The following is a 19150-nucleotide window of genomic DNA, read 5'->3' as shown; positions in this document are numbered from 1 at the left end:
CTAATTTTTGTATTTTTGTAGTAGATATGGGGTTTCCATGTTGGCCAGGCTGGTCTCGAACTCCAGACCTCAGGTGATCCACCCGCCTCAGCCTCCCAAAGTGCTGGGATTACAGGCGTGAGCCACCGTGCCCAGCCTGCTCACAGACTTCTGATGTTACATACATATGAAAGGCAGGAAATTAATTTATCTGGTTTTCTAATTCTAAGTGGAGAAAATGACCTCTCAGGAGTACATTTCTTCCAAAATGAACAGCTAATTTTTATAACAGAATCATTTAGAAGTATATTAAATACAGATTTGAGGGACAGTAAAAGAGAAGAATAGCAACAAATGATATTTGAGAAGAAACTTCTTCAGTGTTCAAATTGTTATCCTTAATCCCAATTCTACTTTGAAGAGCCCATTAGAAAGTAAAGGTTGGTGGCGTCCAATCTTGGCAAGTAAAAAGCCCATGATGCTGGCAACAGTAATGTTTTATAGTGCTTTATGAGGAGCAATACATCTTTAATGCACCCCTTATTAATAATGCCCATAAAACGAGCAAAGAAACAACAGCTCACAGGGCTCCAGACTTGTTGAGGGTTGTAGGGCTGGAAAGAAAGTCTGTCATTCCAAATCCTATATTCTTTTCACTACATAACCTGGGGAACTACATATGGCTCTTACCAAAATATCTTCAGAATCATGACCTTCACTGACTGACAGTCCATTTAACTGCTGTTGCAACTGTCCCATGGCCTGAGGCAGGTCTCGTGATGGAATAAACCAGTCTTGGTCTTCTTCATCCAGCATCTCTTGGAAGCAGCGGTCCAAGAAGTCTTGCTCCTGCAGTTCCTCCTCCACCTAGCAAGCAAAGGGGAGCAGCTCAGACTTACTGTCACAGCAAGACTTACCCCTTCCAGTTTTTCCTCCACCTCTTTCCTTCAGAAGGTATTACTCTGCAATTAAGAATGATCTTGAGCTGGGTGTGGTGGCTCACAACTGTAATCCCAGCAATTTGGGAGGCTGAGGCAGGAGGATTGCTTGAGGCCAGGAGGTTTGAGACCAGCCTGAGCAACATAGCATGACCCTGCCTCTACAAAAAAAATTTTAAAATTAGCCAGGCCATAGTGGTGTGTACCTGTAGTCTCAGCTACTTGGGAGACTGAGGCTGGAGGACAACTTGAATGCAGGAGGTCAAGGCTTCATTGAGCCAAGACTGTGCCACTGCACTTCAGTCTGGGCGACAGAATGACACCCCGATTCTTTAAAAAATAAAAATATATTAAAAAAAAGATTTTATGATCTTACATGAGGTCCAAGGGATCTAAGGATTCAATGCGCCTAATGACTAGCTAGAGATAGCATAATTTTTATTTTTTCTCAACCAAATTCTATCACTAATAAGACTAAGAAAATAGTTATTCACAGTAACAGAAATTCAAGGTCTCCGCAGATGTTCTACGATCTCTAATAGGTGATACAGATATCATGGAAAATCACTTTAGAGCCTAAAATTCTTTTCTCAGTCCTGTTACAAAGTAACCCTTCTTAAATTTCCCATTTTATAAGAAATATGAAAAAGATACTGCAAGTATATAACTAGTTCATGACCTGGCTAGTGGAGATAAAATCAAAGCCAATGCTCTCAGCTTCTGGCCATTTTTTGGGTAAGGAAACCCTCAAGGGAGAAAAATACTTTCAGAACATTAGGAAGACATAAAGAACACTTTCTGGCATACCACTAGAAAATTACATAATCAATGTAGTATTCTTTCAAAAGATGAAATATATGAATATTCAAATAATTCTGCATTTCTTAAACATTGCCCTAAACTAAAGCAATATATATCTAGGATATTTTACACTGCTTTGCAGACATTGTCAACTCTTAGTATAGAGTGTGGTTCACTCTGCAGATTTCAGTGTCTTTGATAGGCCTCTTGCTTCATGTTTGGCATCCCTCTCCTGCAGGCTGCCTGGTGACAGATTCACAGCTCACAAGCACCACCACCAGAAATGAGGTCAAGCAAAAAATAATTTCTCAAATTGGAATATACAGTTACCTAATGAATTCAGAGGAAAAGTTACTGGTAGTGAGACTTAAGAATAGTATTTGAACACTACAATTAGCCACACGTGAAAACTAGACAGTTATGAAGTGCTTAATAAAATATTCTTATGCCACAAGATGTAACATGACCATTTGAGAGCTGCCCTGACTCTATGAGAGCATAACAGCATGCTAGCTCTTATTAAATTTACCCCTGTTCACTGGCACAACCAATGAAAATGGTTGCTGGGCACAGAGGTGTAACAGAAACATGCTACGTGCAATTCACACAGATCCCGACAGAGCCACATTAGGTGGAAATTGCTGTCTGTCCCCTTTAAACTTGTTTCCTTCTTCCCAGAGCACCAGGCTGTTCAGTTAAAATCACATTTGTCACCTTACATGCTGTATATGGCCAAGTGACTATTCATTACAAAATGTTCCCACAAGGGACATGGACACTTTGGCATCCCTTGGTTAAAAGAAGACCCCTTGCCATGGCCTTTGGTGCTCTCCCTTTCCCAGCTGCTGGACTTCCCAGTTTTCCCTCAGCCACGCAGCTGATATATGCCCTGGGGGTGGCAGAGCAATACCGTGGAAGGGACCAAGTGGGCACCAGATCACTTGTCTATCCAGAATGCTTACCTTGGACTGTTAACCTCACAGATATAAAACAATGCGTTACTGCTGAATCTTTGCTGAAGTAGTAGTCTAGCCAACCCTCACCTCATGTACTTCTCTATTTCAGACTCACATCCTGCCAATCCCGAGTTCCCATTTGAGGCATGCCATGCTGACCTGTCTGCATATAGCTGCTGTTTCCCACAAATCTACACCCAATAACACAGGGCATTAGACCAAAACAACTTTCTTTCATAAAATAAATTTCCTCACCTTTTCCCATTAACACAAATTTTCCATGAAAACACTGCAAAAGGAGAGCAGAAACTAGATTTTTAGGAACTGGACTTAACCACATATGATTAATGAAAAATATTATATATGGGCACACGTTTTATTGCATTTTGCTGTATTTTGCTTCATAGATACTGCTTTTTTTTTTTTTTTTTTTTTTTTTTTACAAATTGAAGGTTTGTGGCAACCTTGCATCAAGCAAGCCTATTGGCGCCTTTTTATCAACAGCATGTGCTCAATGTCTGTGTCACATTTTGGTAATTCTCTCAATTTTTCAAACTTTTTCATTATTATTTTATCTGTTATAGTGCTCTGTAATCAGTAATCTTTGATGTTACTTTTTTTTAATTTTAGGTTTGAAGTACACGTGAAGGTTACATAAACACATGTCACAGGGGTTTGTTGTACATATTATCATATCACCAGGTATTAAGCTCAGTACCCAATAGTTACCTATTCTGCTCCTCTCTCTCCTCCCACCCTCCCCCCTCAAGTAGACCCCAGTGTCTGTTGTTCCTTGTGTTCATAAATTCTTATCATTTAGCTCCTACTTATAAGTGAGAACATGTAGTGTTTGGTTTCCTGTTCCTGTGTTAGTTTGCTAAGGATGATAGCCTGCAACTCCATCCATGTTCCTGCAAAGGACATAATCTCATTATTTTTTATGGCTGCATAATATTCCATGGTGTATATGTACCACATTTTCTTTATCCAGTCTGTCACTGATAAATGGGCATTTAGTTGATTCCATGTCTTTGCTATTGTGAACAGTGCTGCAATGAACATTTGTGTACATGTGTCTTTATGGTAGAATGCTTTACATTCCTCTGGGTCTACAACCAGTAATGGGATTGCTGGGTTGAATGGTAGTTTTACTTTTAGCTCTTTGAGGAATCGCCATACTGCTTTCCACAATGGCTGAAGTAATTTACACTCCTACCAACATTGTATAAGCCTTCCCTTTTCTCCACAACCTCACCAGCATGTGTTTTGTTTTTTTTTTTTTTTTTTTTACTTTTTAGTAATAGCCATTCTGACTGATGTGAAATTGTATCTCATGGTGGTTTTGACTCGCATTTCTCTAATAATCAGTGATATTGAGCTTTTTTTCATATGCTTGTTGGCCGTATGTATGTCTTCCTTTTGAGAGGTGTCTGTTCATGTCCTTTGCCCACTTTTTAATGGGGTTGTTTTTCTCTTGTAAATTTAAGTTCCTTATAGATGCTTGATATCAGACCTTTGTCATATGCATAGTATGCAAATATTTCCTCCCTTTCTGTAGGTTGTCTGTTTACTCTGTTGATAGTTTCTTTTGCTGTACAGAAGCTCTTAAGTTATTTAGATCTCATATGTCAATTTTGGCTTTTGTTGCAATTGCTTTTGGTGTCTTCGCCATTAAATCTTTGCCCATTCCTATGTCCAGGATGGTATTGCCTAGGTTGTCTTCCAGGGTTTTTATAGTTTTGGGTTTTAGCTGGGTGCAGTGGCTCCGCCTGTAATCCCAGCACTTTAGAAGGCTGAGGCAGGCAAATCATGAGGTTAGTAGATCGAGACCATCCTGGCTAACACGGTGAAACCCCTTCTCTGCTAAATAATACAAAAAATTAGCCGGGTGTGGTGGCAGGCACCTGTAGTCCCAGCTACTCTGGAGGCTGAGGCAGGAGAATGGCGAGAATCCGGGAGGCGGAGCTTGCAGTGGGTACTCCAGCCTGGGCTACAGAGCAAGACTCTGTCTCAAAAAAAAAAAAAAAAGTTTTGGGTTTTACATTTGTCTTTAATCCATCTTGAGTTTATTTTTGTATATGGTGTAAGGAAGGGGTCCAGCTTCAAACTTCTGCATATGGCTAGCCAGTTATCCCAGCACCATTTATTAAACAGGGAGTCTTTTCCCTAGTGCTTGTTTTTGTCAGCTTTGTCAAAGATCAGATGTAGATGTGTGGTCTCATTTCTGGGTTCTCTGTTCTGTTCCACTGGTTTATGTGCCTGCTTTTGTACCAGTACCATGCTATTTTGGTCACTGTAGACTTGTAGTATAGTTTGAAGTCAGGTAACGTGATGCCTTCAGCTTTGTTCTTTTTACTTATGATTGCCTTGGCTATTCGTGCACTTTTTAAGTTCCATATAAATTTTGAAATATTTTTTTCTAGTTTTGTGAAGAATGTCATTGGTAGTTTGATAGGAATAGCATTGAATCTGTAAACTGCTTTGGGCAGTATAGCCATTTTAATGATATTGATTCTTCCTATCCATGAGCATGGGATGTTTTTCCATTTGTTTGTATCTTCTCTGATTTGTTTGAGCAGTGTTTTGAAATTCTCACTGTAGAGATCTTTTACCTCCCTGGTTAGCTGTATTCCTAGGTTGTGTGTGTATGTGTGGCAACTGTGAATGGGATTGCCTTTCTGATTTGGCTCTCAGTTTGGTGGTTGTTGGTGTATAAGAATGCTAGTGATTTTTGTACATTGATGTTGTATTCTGCAACTTTGCCGAAGTTATTTATCAGCTAAAGGAGCTTTTGGGCTGAGACTACGGAGTTTTCTAGATATAGAATCATGTTGTCTGCAAACAGATATAGCATGACTTCCTCTCTTCCTATTTGGATGCCCTTTATCTTGCCTGATTGCTCCAGCTAGGACTTCCAATACTATGTTGAATGTAAGTGGTGAGAGAGGGCATCCTTGTCTTGTACCGGTTTTCAAGGGGAATGCTTCCAGCTTTTGCTCATTCAGTATAACGTTGGCTGTGGGTTTGTCATAGATGACTCTTATTATTTTGAGGTATATTCCTTCAATACCTAGTTTATTGAGAGTTTTAAACATGAAGCAATGTTGAATTTTATCAAAAGACTTTTCTGCTTCTATTGAGATAATCATGTGGCTTTTATCTTTAATTCTGTTTACATGATGAATCACATTTATTGATGTTTGCATGTTGAACCAACCTGGCATCCCGGGGATGAAGCCTACTTAATCATTGTGGATTAGCTTTTTGATGTGCTGCTGGATTTGGTTTGCAAGTATTTTGTTGAGGATTCAATGTTCATCAAGGATATTGCCCTGGAGTTTTCTTGTTTTGTTGTGTCTCTACTAGGTTTTGGTATCAGGATGATGCTGGCCTTGTAGAATGAGTTGGGGAGAAATCCCTCCTCCTCAATTTTTTAGAATAGTTTCTGTAGGAATGGTACCAGCTCTTCTTTGTATGTCTGGTAGAATTTGGCTGTGAGTCCATCATGTCCTGGGCGTTTTTGGTTGGTAAGCTATTTATTACTGATACAATTTCAGAGCTCATTATTAGTCAGTTCAGGGAATCAATTTCTTCCTAGCTCAGTCTTGGGAGGGTTTATGTGTCCAGGAATTTATCCATTTCTCCTAGGTTTTCTAGTTCGTGTGTGTAGTGCTTGTAGTAGTTTTTGATGGTTGTTTTTATTTCTGTGGGGTCAGTAGTAACATTCCCTTTGTCATTTCTAATTGTGTTTATTTGGATCTTCTCTATTTTCTTCTTAAATATTGCAGCTACTAGCCTATTTCATTAGTTTTTTTCTTGAGATGAAGTCTCGCTCTGTCACCCAGGCTGGAGTGCAGTGGTGCAATCTCAGCTCCCTGCAACATCTGCCTCCTGGGTTCATGCATTCTCCTGCCTCAGCCTCCCATGCAGCTGGGATTACAGGCACATGCCACCACGCCTGGCTAATTTTTGCATTTTTAGTAGAGATGGGTTTCACCATGTTGGCCAGGCTGGTCTCAAACTCCTGACCTCAAGTGATCTGCCCACCTCAGCCTCCCTAAGTGCTGGGACTATAGGCATGAGCCACCATGCCTGGCCTATTTCATTAACTTTTTTCAAAAAACCAACTCCTGGATTCGCTGATCTCTTAAATGGTTTTTCATGTCTCAGTTTTCTTCAGTTCATCTCTGATTTTTGTTATTTCTCGTCTTCTGCTAGCTTTGGGGTTGATTTGCTCTTGCTTGTCTAATTCTTTCAGTTGTGATGTTAGGTTGTTAATTTGAGATCTTTATCACTTTGTGAGGTGGGCATTTAGTGCTATGAATTTCCCTCTTAACACTGCCTTAGCTATGTCCCAGAGATTCTGGTATGTTGTATCTTTGTTCTCCTTATTTTCAAATAACTTGATTTCTGCCTCAATTTCATTATTTACCTGAAAGTCATTCAGGAGTATGTTGTTTAATTTCCATGTAATTGTATGGTTTTATTTTCATTGTGTTGACTTCTATTTTTATTGTGCTGTGGTCCAAGAGTGTGTTTGGTATGATTTCGGTTCTTTTACACTTGTTGAGGATTGTTTTATGTCCAATTATGTGGTCAATTTTAAAGTGTGTACCATGTGGCAATGAGATTAATGTATACTCTGTTGTTTTTGGGTGGAGACTTCTGTAAAGGTCTAGCAGACCCATTTGTTCCAATGGCGAATTTAGGTCCTGTATATCTTAGTTAATTTTCTGCTTCAATGTTCTAATATTGTCAGTGGAGTATAGAAGTCTCACATTATTAATATTATGTGGGAGTCTAGTCTTTTTGCACCCAGATTCATAAAGAACTTGCTTTATGAATCTGGGTCCTCCTATGTTGTGTGCATATGTATTTAGGAAAGTTAGGTCTTCTTGCTGAATTGAACCCTTTACCATTATGTAATGTCCTTCCCTTGTCTTTTTTTATCTTTGTTGGTTTAAAATCTGTTTTGTCTGAAATTAGGATTGCAACCCCTGCTTTTTTCTGTTTTCCATTTGCTTGGTAGATTTCTCTCCATCCCTTTATTTTGAGCCTATGAGTGTCATTATGCGTGAGATCGGTTTCTTGAAGACAGCATGCTATTGGGTCTTGCTTTTTTACCCAGCTTGCCACTCTGTGCCTTTTAAGTGAGGCATTTAGCCCATTTACATTCAATGTTGGTATTGATATGTGTGGATTTGATCCTGTCATTGTGCTGTTTGCTGGTTATTATGTTGGCCTGTTTGTGTGGTTGTTTTACAGTGACACTGGTCTGTGTGGTTAAGTGGGTTTTTGTATTAGCTGGTAGTGGTCTTTCCTTTCTATATTTAGTGCTCTTTTCAAGGTCTCCTGTAAGGCAAGTTTAGTAGTAATGAAGTCCCTCAACATTTGCTTATCTGAAAAGGATCTTATTTTTCCTTCATTTAGGAAGCTTAGTTTGGCTGGATATAAATTCTTGGTTGAAGATTTTTTTTCTCTAAGAATGTTAAATATAGTCCCCCAGTCTCTTCTGGCTTATAGGGTTTCAGCCAAGAGGTCTGCTGTTAGCCTGATAGGGATCTCTTTGTAGGTGACCTACCCTTTCTCTCTAGCTGTCTTTAATGTTCTTTCATTTTGACCTTGGAAAGTCTGATGATTATGTGTCTTGGGAATGATCTTCTTGTGTGGAATCTTGCAGGAGTTCTCTGTATTTTCTGAATTTGACTGTTGGACTCTCTAACATGGTTGGGGAAGTTTTCATGGATGGTATCCTTGTATTAGTCTGTTTTCACACTGCTGATAAAGACATATCCAAGACTGGGCAATTTAAAAAAGAAGGAGGTTTACTGAACTTATAGTTCCATGTGGCTGGGGAGGCCTCACAATTATGGCAGAAGGTAAAAGGTAAGGAGGAGCAAGTCACATCTTACATGGATGGCGGCAAGCAAAGAGAGAGAGCTTGTGCAGGAAAACTCCCGTTTTTAAAACCATCAAATCTCGTGAGACCAATTCACTATCATGAGAACAGCACAGAAAGACTCACCCTCATAATTCAGTCATCTCCCACCAGGTCCCTCCCACAACACATGGGAATTATGGGAGCTACAAGATGAGATTTGGGTGGTGACACAGAGTCAAACCATATCAATCCTGAAATATATCTTTCAAGTTATTTACTTTGTTCCCCTCCCTTTCAGGGATGCCAATGATACATAGATTTGTCCTCTTTACATAATCCCATACTTCTTGGAGGTTTTTGTTCATTCCTTTCTATTCTTCTTGCTTTATTTTTGACTGTCTTATTTAATTTTTTTGAGATGCAGTTTCACACTTGTTGCCCAGGTTAGAGTGCAGTGATGTGATCTCAGCTCACTGCAACCTCCACTTCCCAGATTCAAGAGATTCTCCTGCCTCAGCCTCCCGAGTAGCTGGGATTACAGGTGCCTGCCATCAGGCCCAGCTAATTTTTGTATTTTTAGTAGAGATGGGGTTTCATCATGTTGGCCAGGCTGGTCTCTGACTCCTGACCTTAGGTGATCCCCGCCTCAGCCTCCCAAAGTCCTGGGATTACAGGTGTGAGCCACCATGCCTGGCCTGTCTTATTTTAGAGAACCAGTCTTCAAGTTCTGAGATTCTTTCCTCAGCTTGGTTTATTCTGCTGTTAATACTTGTGATTGCATTGTGAAATTCTTGTGTTATTCAGCTCTGTCAAACCTGTTAGGTTCTTTTTTTATACTGGCTATTTTGTCTTTCAGCTCCTGTATCACTTTACTATGATTTTTATTTTCCTTGGACTGGGTTTTGCCATCCTCCTGAATCTTGATGATCTTTGTTCCTATTCATATTCTGAACACTGTGGAAATGACCATGAAGGATTTAGAATATTACATAATCAACTTAGTTGATAAAGCAGTAGCAGGGTTTGAGAGAACTGTTTTTTCCCTTCAATTTCCACTTTATCCAGTACTTATATTGCTTTGTGTTTGAAATTTCCTGATATTTTCTATCTTCATTATTTTGTTTTCCTTTTCTGAAGCATTTTAATTCAGATGTTTCTCTTTTAGGTTCTTTACACGTGAACCTGTTTCCCTTATTGTGGAAGTAATCCATTTTCTTTGCATATGAGTTGGGAAATCAGAACTAAGAAAACCAAATTGGAAGGAAAAAAAAGCCCCCTTAATCTCAACACTCACACGTAATGAATATTGTTGACATTTCAGAATATATCTACCCTGATTTTTACTTAATAGACACCCAACGGGAAAATGACAGAAGCTTAGAGTAAAAAAAAAAAAAAAAAAATCTAGTTAGAAATGACCCATAAGATTTTACAATTTACTAAGCATTTTCCCTCTTTTTCTGTAGCCTGAATAGCCAGTGAGAGTGTATGTTGCAAGTTGCATATAATTACACTTCTCCCTTTTTTTCCCCCTTAACCCAACTGCATCCTTTTTTTTTTTGAGACGGAGTCTTACTCTGTCACCCAGGCTGGAGTGCAGTGACGCGATCTCAGCTCACCGCAAGCTCCGTCTCCTGGGTTCACGCCATTCTCCTGCCTCAGCCTCCCAAGTAGCTGGGACTAAAGGCACCTGCCACCTATCTTCTCTCTTAAAAATTCTAGCCAGGCACTGTGACACATGCCTGTAGTCACAGCTAATCAAGAGGCTGTAGTGAGAGGACCACTTGTGCCTAGGGGTTCAAGTCCAGCCTGGGCAACATAGCAAGACCCCATTTCTTAAAAAGTTTTGTATGTGTGTGGGTGTTGGAGGATATAAGCCATTCACAATTATAACTCGTATGTTAGGTCTTACTTCTTCTTTCCTGAGTTACTTTAAAATAAAAGTCCCACTACTTTTCTTGAGACTTAATCCTTTTTCCCCCCAAAACTACATTTCAATCCGCTTCTATCAGCCTCACAGTCAATGAAAATCTTTTCAAAAGACCAATGAATGTCACTCCTAGTTTGGGGGGTTGTAAGCTGTTTTCATCTTATTCTATGTTTTGTTAGATATTTTATTAGAAAGTCAGAAGACATTATATCAGGGTTGCTAGCTAGAAACCAGTTTCTACTCCTTAAGATCCAACTCAAGGTACATGGTATGCAAAACCACTTCTGAATTACCATGAAAACTATGCTAGTAATGGAATGGGGGTTGGCAGTGGTAAAAACTGTACAGCACACCATAGTGTAACAGAGTAATATACAGGTGTTCAGAAAAAACTGACATCAATCATATCCCAGATTCCTAAACCCTCCTGCTCCCAAATGAAGGATAAAGAAGGCTTCTCCGAAATACTTACTCCTATGACCTGAAATCATATAACAGTTTCAAAATTATGTTGCCAGGCCAGGCACGGTGGCTCATGCCTGTAATCCCAGCACTTTGGGAGGCTGAGACAGGCAGATCACTTGAGGCCAGGAGTTTAAGACCAGCCTAGCCAACATGGCGAAACCCCATCTCTACTAAAAATGCAAAAATTTGCCAGGGATGGTGACACGTGCCTGTAGTCCCAGCTACTCAGGAGGCTAAGGCAAGACAATGGTTTGAGCCTGGACTGTGGAGGTTGCAGTGAGCCGAGATTGAGCCACTGCACTCCCGCCTGGGTTACAGAGTGAGACTCCACCTCCACAAACAAACAAACAAAAAACAACAAAAAAACCCAAAATTATGTTGCCAAGCTAGTATTACCTGTAAAACATTAGGGTTGGGGGAATTTGAGCAAACAATTGTTTATCTGCTCAGCCTTTCTTAAGGCCTGGTATTTACTGCAATATTGGAAGCTACCATGCATATATCTGTCATTGCTTACCTAGATCTCCAGAAAAAAAGTTACAATTTTTAAAGCTTCTCAACTGTCTTTCCTCAATCTCTTTGTGTGTGTGGGGTGTGTGTGTGTGTGTGTGTGTGTGTGAATGTGTATGTGTGTCTCTGCAAGCCCCTAGCTTTCCAGCACTTTTCCATGTACCTTGTCTCTGAGTTTGCTAAACTCTTGAATGTAGGAGTGCACAGCTGACCCATAGCTCAGACATCTGGCTTCTAATAGCCCTGGTGCAATCCTGATCACTGGGGTTAAGAGCATGTCAGTGAGTGTTAACAAAGCTAGTGAAAATTGTTTTATGTTGTCAACAACATATATTTCATTCAGAGGCTGGATAAAGGAAGAGTGAAACCATTAGGTCAACAAAAATGCCAAACACGACTGTTCTAAAATCCCATGGAAAACATACTTACCTTCAGTGAGAGTTCTTAATCTTTTTTTTTTTTTTTTTTTTGAGACAGAGTCTTGCTCTGTAGCCCAGGCTGGAGTGCAGTGGTGCGATTGGCTCACTGCAACCTCCACCTATTGGTTTAAGCAATTCTTGTGCCTCAGCCTCCCAAGTAGCTGGGATTATAGGAGGGTGCCACCATGCCCAGCTAATTTTTGTATTTTTAGTAGAGATGAGGTTTTACCATGTTGGCCAGGCAGGTCTTGAACTCCTGACTTCAAGTGATCTGCCTGCCTTGGCCTCCCAAAGTGCTGGGATTACAGGCATGAGCCACAATGCCTGGCCTTAAACTTCTTTTATGTCTTCATTTATTTTCAAAATGAAATGCAGAGTATCACATTTCCTATAAGCAAGTGAAAGCAACAAACTACAAAGTATAGAAAAACAACCTCACTACCATTCTGTTTTTTAGTGCTCCATTGTTCAAGCGATTAATTTCACATTGATCACTACAGAGAGTTATAGAACTACTGTGCTTCCTAGGATTAAAGGCAGAATCAGGGTAGGATAAAGGACCTCAGCTACCATGGTTTGGTACAAGGGTTTTATGTCAATCCTCTAAGATTGAGAAGAGTCTTGTTTGATTTAAATTCTGGGAATATTCTAGAATGGTCTACAGTTGCTGAGAGAAATGTCATAAACAAATCTAGCCAGAACAAGGCTGAGGGCAGGGACCCTCTGCAGTAGTTACTGTGTAATGTGAACTACACTTAGAAGGCATATCAGAGTGTGGAGTATATGCAAATCTATTTGGTTATACATGGGCTGTCACGTGAGGATGTTCAGATATCAACTAATTAGTCTGATATTTGTTTCCTCTTTTAATCGACATGGTAAGAAAAATACAAATATCTTCCTCCAAGGTACTATCACTCTGGTCTCTTACCAGATGAAGATGTTTCTTGGTCATTCCAGATGAGGCCCCCCACCAATGAATTTTTAAGTTATTCTAAAGCTAACTGTATCCATTTCTTTTGTAACAAACTGGCAGTAAAATATTATAGCTGTTGAGTTACATGTATCATCAATCTTCCACTTTTCCAGTTCTTTCTTTACCTGTCTGTTGAAATCCTCTTCATTCTCCATCCACATGTACTCTGCAAATGGGTTTTCCTTTTCATCGTGCCCACTTAACCCCTGGTCCTCTTTGGATTTTACACTGGGTGATGTATTTGCCATATTGGATCCATTCATTATGATGGAACCTAAAGAGAAGCAAAAGAAAAGATAAAATGAATATAAGGATAAAGGAAATGTAGACCTAAAACATGCAGATTCTGTCAGAAGCTTCTGAAATTCTAAGTCAAAGATTTTAACTGTAGATAAACAGAAACTTAGTCTGTAACTCTTATAAAACCATCCATATCCTGCAGTTATCAACTAGACAGATGTACAATTATTTAAGAGTTAAAAGAAAAGATGTCTATTAACACTTAGGCTCACTTAGTCTTTCTAGGCAGGTGGGACAGGGGTGGGAGGGGTAGGAATCTTCCCATGCCAAATTTCTGTAGGTCCTGGAACCTAGTCAAGATCATTACAGCTTCCTTAACATTGAAACAGTGAAAATGCATTCTTAATGAACATTGTAAGCACCTACTCCTTATTCTAATTCTCAAGCTGTTTTTCTTTAAAATGTATTTAAAAAAATACATGTTTATCATATTGATAAGCAAAAAGGAAAAAACAAAAGCCACCTGTTGTCCAACCATCCAGAGTTAAGAACAATTAACAATGTGGTGCATATAACCTTCCTGAATTCCCATATGTTTGTGTATACACAAACATACACACACATTTCCCAAGTATCCATTCTCAATAGTAATAGGATCATGTGATACAAGATGCCCCATCATTTGCTTTTTCTCATTCCTATGTTGTTTAATAACATAGCCATACCATCTTTTGGGGGTGTTTCCAATGTTTCTGTTTATAAAGGTTCTGCTTTATAAAGGTCTTCTTTTCTAATTATTTCTTTTTATCTTCTAGAAATAGACCTGTTACATTGGAGAGTATGCTCTCTTTTCTAAGGCTCTTGGCATTGCCACACTACTATAAGAATTTAAATTCCCACCAGTGGTGTGGAAGTGCCCGTTTCCCAACATTCATGAGTATTATCATTTTCTAAACCATTGCCAATCTCATAAAACTTGCATTTTTTTACATTTCCTTAATTTTTACTGAGGCTGATTATCTTAAGATATGTTTACTGGCCATTTATATTTCTTATTCTGTAATTTTACTGCTAAAGTACTTTGCCTATTTTTCTATTGGGGTATATTATCTTTTCCTTATCTTTTGTAAAAACATTTATTATATTTGTTATAATTTTTATTTTTTATAAAATAATTTAAATGAAAGTTTATAACTAAAATATGTTATTCATTATATTTAATTTTTTATGGCAATTTTTGCCGGCCTTAATTTTTTTCTAGCTCATGTATATGTTTCTGTCTACAGCTTCGTAAAATTGTATGTACATAAAATTGTTTATTTTGGCTTCTAAACCCATTTTGATGTTTTTTGCTATCATTTAGAATACATCTTTTTCTGTTATTCATCTAAATCTTAACAATTCCTCAAAAATCATTCCAGTCTTCATTCACTACTTTCCTTCTCTATTTATTCACTGCTTCCCTTCTGTACTTAGTACAGCATTAACACTACTTAATTGTTGTTTGATATGCATAATTTTTCTCCTTCCAATTAGATTCTCAATTCCTGACAAGCAAGATTGAGTTTTACAGATTTTGTAACTCACCACAATATTATGAGTTCCATAAATACCTGAGGCTTAATTGTATTTAGGCAACTTTCCCTCTCTAACTCATCTCTCTTCAACCTTGACTCCATCTCTACCCCGACTCCCACCTTCCTTGGGGCTTCTTTAAGTTTCTATAACAAATTATTTCCCAGGGGTTGTTTCCATCTTGGCAACACTCGTGAATAAGTTATTTTCTGTTTCTGGATACAGTAAAATATTCTTTCTTAGTTCTCTTTAAAGGTTTTTTGTTTTTACTCTTTGTTTGTTTTGTTTTGCAATTTCCTAACCTGTTATGGATATTAGAAATGTAATATTCTAAAAAGACAAGGTAAAATTGTGAAGAGTAAAGAATAGATGGAAAAACAACTCAGTAGTACATAGTTCTAAAAGAATTCATTTAAAATAGAACCCATTTAAATCACTGTAGGTTTAAATAAGGCTACTAATATGAAATATATCTGCTTAACATATTTTAAATAGAAACAAAAGAAATCAATGTCTTTTCCAAATACAGATCCATAATAATAATTTCATAAGCTATAGAGGGAAAGAAACCAGTTCTTTATTTTTACCACTTCCATCTGTAGCATAACAATGACAGAAGCAAGTCTGTTCTAAATGCCAGGGCAACTGTATTTGCCCCGTAAGTAAGAGCACAGAGACTCTTAAAGGTCCTGAACCTTGCTGGGTAGCAAGATATACTGTACTATTATTTCCAAAGATTTGGCAGTTGTTTGCAACTAGCACACTGATTTCTCACCACCAATATGGAAAATCACTACAGAGAATCAGAAATCAGAGTTCAGTTTTTTTAAAAAAAATCTTCCTGTGCCCAAAAAATAAGTCCTGAGTGCACATGATTGTAAGGAAAAAGAGAAAGGGAAGGCAAAGGAAGAAAGAAAGAAAAAAAACCCTTCTAATTCAAGAGCAAGGTGGAACACAGATAGCAAATTCCAGGATGTGCTTATTCATGAGAAAGGGAGTGGGGAATTACCATAAAATCTACGAAAACTGTTAATGAACTTAACGCAAATACTTCACAGAAGTTAAAAACACTGATATGGTATTGTCAATACTAGGCAAGTGATTCTCTTACAATATTATACAGTGTTGATTTGTATTTTGTACTATTCAACCTGTGTTTTCCACACAATTAGAAAGTTTGGTGTTTCCAAACAGCAGCATTCCAACAACTTAATTTTTATACTGTTTAAAAATTAATAAAGCACTTTCATACCCACACTTTAAGGCATATAGTTCAAGAACAACATTGTTTTGTGGGCCTACTGGGTGTGAGTGAACTGGTGCTTAATGTGCCCTGGCTTTAGTAGCTAGGTGGCAATAGGGAGATTTTTGTTGGAGACCGGTAACTCCTAGGGAAGGCATTTGGATGTTTCCAACTTGGGGAAGACACAAGGGAAGACAGGATCATCACCCTTAACTTCCCTGAAGTTCCTGCTCCCAGTTTCATGTAACATTCTCTGTTTCCAGCTCTTCCCCAGCTCACTGTCCATGCTTGAGCACTGTATTTCTCTAGTCATTCCATTTCACCATTTCACATTATTTCACTTGATCCTCATCCACACCAAGGATGAAAGTCTAGTGTAGTGAGGACAAAGAAAATATGCCCAAAGCTTCCAGAGATGGGAGGAATGCTTGGTTACATAAATCGGGTTAAGAGGCTGAATGGCTGCCATGTTGTGAGTTACATTACAGAGAGGTTCATGGGAGAGGAAATGAACCATCATGTAAGTGAGCTTAGAAGTGCATTTTCCTCCCAGTCAAGCGTTCAGATGAGATAGCAGCCCCAGATGACAGCTTGACTGCAACTTTTTAAGAGTCTCAAGCACAGGCACCCTGCCAAGCTACTCCCAGATTCCTGATGCACAGAAATTATGAAATAATAAATATTAGTTGTTTTAACCTGCTAAGCTTTGGGAAAAGTTGTCACCTAACAATAGCTTATACAGGTATTCAATAAACACTGGCAATTAACTCTGCCACACAAACCACTACGTCACAACATCTTTTTATCTATCAAGAAGACAAATGTGCAATTTGAAATAGGTCACTGCTTGAGAAGCAGTTCTTTAAGAATTAGACCTCAACAGTAGATAAAGGAGTTTGTGTCTGGTCTGTGACTATATTGCATCTTGAAATCTAAGAACAATTTGAAACTTATTTCCCCTTCACCCCACTTTCCCTCTTATACACATGTCAAACATGCTGAAAATAAGAAATAACAGTTGTCACTTTGGCTGAAAATGGGAAAGCTCACAACCCTGTTAATAGTCAATACAGGGGTGCTAAGGCCTGCCAAGCATTTGAGTTGGCACTATCATGGTCAAGGGTCAAGACATATTTGTGTCTAAAATATGTGGCTTGAAATAGGGACTTCTGTTCCATGTTAGAAAGAACTCCAGGACTTTTAATGTATCTAGGATATTTCAAGGATACATGCTTCATCAGTTTAACACTTTAAACACCCACAACTTTCAGATCCAACATGCTTATGCCAAAAACTAGCTATTCTTTGAACTTAAATAATATTTTTCAGAAGTTACAAACCTGCAATGTGCCTATGATAACAGTTTGCTAAGATTACTTAGGACTTTTGACTGAATTACCTGGAAAAAGTCTACTGAACAACTGAAATAAAAACTACTCCCTCCTATTTTGTTTCCTACAGTTTCATTACTTCCTTCAGTCTGGTTAATACCATTTTAAAAAGTAAATATGGTGGATGACAGCTTTAAATTTTATTTCAAATATTCTGCCACAGGATTCAGGTTTTGCTTTCTCTCAGCTACATCTTAACAACTAAGATCATTAAATCTATTCACTCATTAATATCTGAGTGCCTACTGACCCTCTGTGCTGAGGCACTGGGCTTGACTCTTGCTTTGATAGGGTACACAGCCCTTGCCCTGGTGATATTTACATTCTCTCAGGAGAGAAACAAGAAAATAGTTAAAAATAATAATGATCCATGCTATAAAAGGGACTATTAGAAAACAACAGGGGGCCCAATCTAGTCCAGGAGAGGGGGATGGTTCAGAAGGCTTTCCCTGAGCAAGAAACATTTTCACTGATACCTAAAGAATGTAAGTTTACTAGCAATACGGAGGAGAGAGAAAAGGACGTACAATGAATCAAAGGCAGGAGGGAATTTTCGGGAACTACAAGAAGGTAGGTACGTATATAGCCGGAGAATGACAAGGAAGAGAGATGAGGTTGGAGAGGCAGGTGGGGCCAGATCAGATCATTCAGGACCTTAAGAGACCACATGAAGGATTTTGGATTTCATCCTAAATAATAGCCATTATAAGGAGTTCTGAAACTCCTTATAATGCACCGTAGCATGATTCGACATATTTTGAGATCACTCAGGCTGCCATGTGGAAAACGGATTGCAGAGACTGAGAGTTAATAATGAGAGACTGGTAAGGCAGCTATTGCTCCAATCCAGATGAAAAAAGGGTAGCTGCTTGAACTAAGATGATGGCAGTAAGAAGAAAGGAGGTAGACTCCAAAACTATTTTAGGAGGTTTTTGGTGATGAACTAGATGTGGGGAGTCAGACTGAGGGAAATATCAAAGATAATTTTGGCACAAGCAACTGGGTGGATGGTAATGTCATTCACTGAGCTAAGGAACTCTGTGGGAAGGGCAAACTTTTCTTGGGTGGTGATAGGGGCGTGGGGTAAAAAAGGTGATGAGTTCTATTTTGGACATGTTAAATTTGCAATGCTTCTGAAACACTGAAATGGTGACGTTAAGTAGGTTGGCTGTATGCACCAAGAATAGGAGAAGTCTGCCTAAATATAGGAAGTTGGAGTAGTCGTTTATATAAATGGTAACTGAAGTCATAGGAATAGAAGATACTGCCTATGGAGAAAATGCAAAGTGAGATGAGAAGAGGGCCCATGACCCAGCACTGATGTGTGTGAACATTTTAAAAAGTCAGGTAGAAGCCGGGCACTGTGGCTCACACCTGTAATCCCAACACTTTGGGAGGCCAAGGGAGGTGGATCACTTGAGGTCAGGAGTTCGAGACCAGCCTGGCCAACATGGTGAAACCCCATCCCTACTAAAAATACAAAAATTAGCTGAGTGTGGTGGTACATGCCAGTAATCCCATCTACTTGGAGGCTGAGGCAGGAAAATCACTTGGACCTGGGAGATGGAGGTTGTAGTGAGCTGAGATCGCGCCATCGCACTCCAGACTGGGTGATGGAGCGAGACTCCATTTCACCCCCCCAAAAAAAAAAGTCAAGTAGAGGAGGAAGGCAACATGAAAAGGAAACTGAGAAGAACCCAGAGAGTTAAGAAGACAATCAGAAAAGTGTGACATCACAGAAATCAAGAAAATACAGAACCCAGTGTTCTGTATTTTCTTGATTTGGATTAAATGGTAGACCCCCCAAAAATATGTCCATGTCCTAATCCATGGAATCTGTGAAGGC

The 19150-nt window shown here is 38.9% G+C and overlaps 1 protein-coding gene across 4 annotated transcripts in view; it reads right to left on the bottom strand.

The window, feature by feature from the left end:
* The window catches only part of PAIP2B (poly(A) binding protein interacting protein 2B), a 44086-nt gene that overhangs the window by 6437 nt on the left and 18499 nt on the right, over window positions 1-19150 (bottom strand). For all 4 annotated transcript variants that reach the window (XM_001139063.7, XM_009442643.5, XM_009442642.4 and 1 more), the window contains 2 exons: window positions 12981-13129; window positions 670-846 (listed from right to left, as the gene is read on the bottom strand). In XM_001139063.7, coding sequence (XP_001139063.2) covers window positions 670-846; window positions 12981-13118 — 315 coding nt within the window. In that variant the 5' untranslated portion in view covers window positions 13119-13129. The remainder of the gene's footprint in view (window positions 1-669; window positions 847-12980; window positions 13130-19150) is intronic.

Source organism: Pan troglodytes, chromosome 12 (assembly GCF_028858775.2).
Source record: "Pan troglodytes isolate AG18354 chromosome 12, NHGRI_mPanTro3-v2.0_pri, whole genome shotgun sequence".
Classification (NCBI taxonomy): domain Eukaryota; kingdom Metazoa; phylum Chordata; class Mammalia; order Primates; family Hominidae; genus Pan; species Pan troglodytes.
The sequence above is the reverse complement of the archived record's forward strand: the minus strand, read 5'-3'. Positions and strand labels throughout refer to the sequence as shown.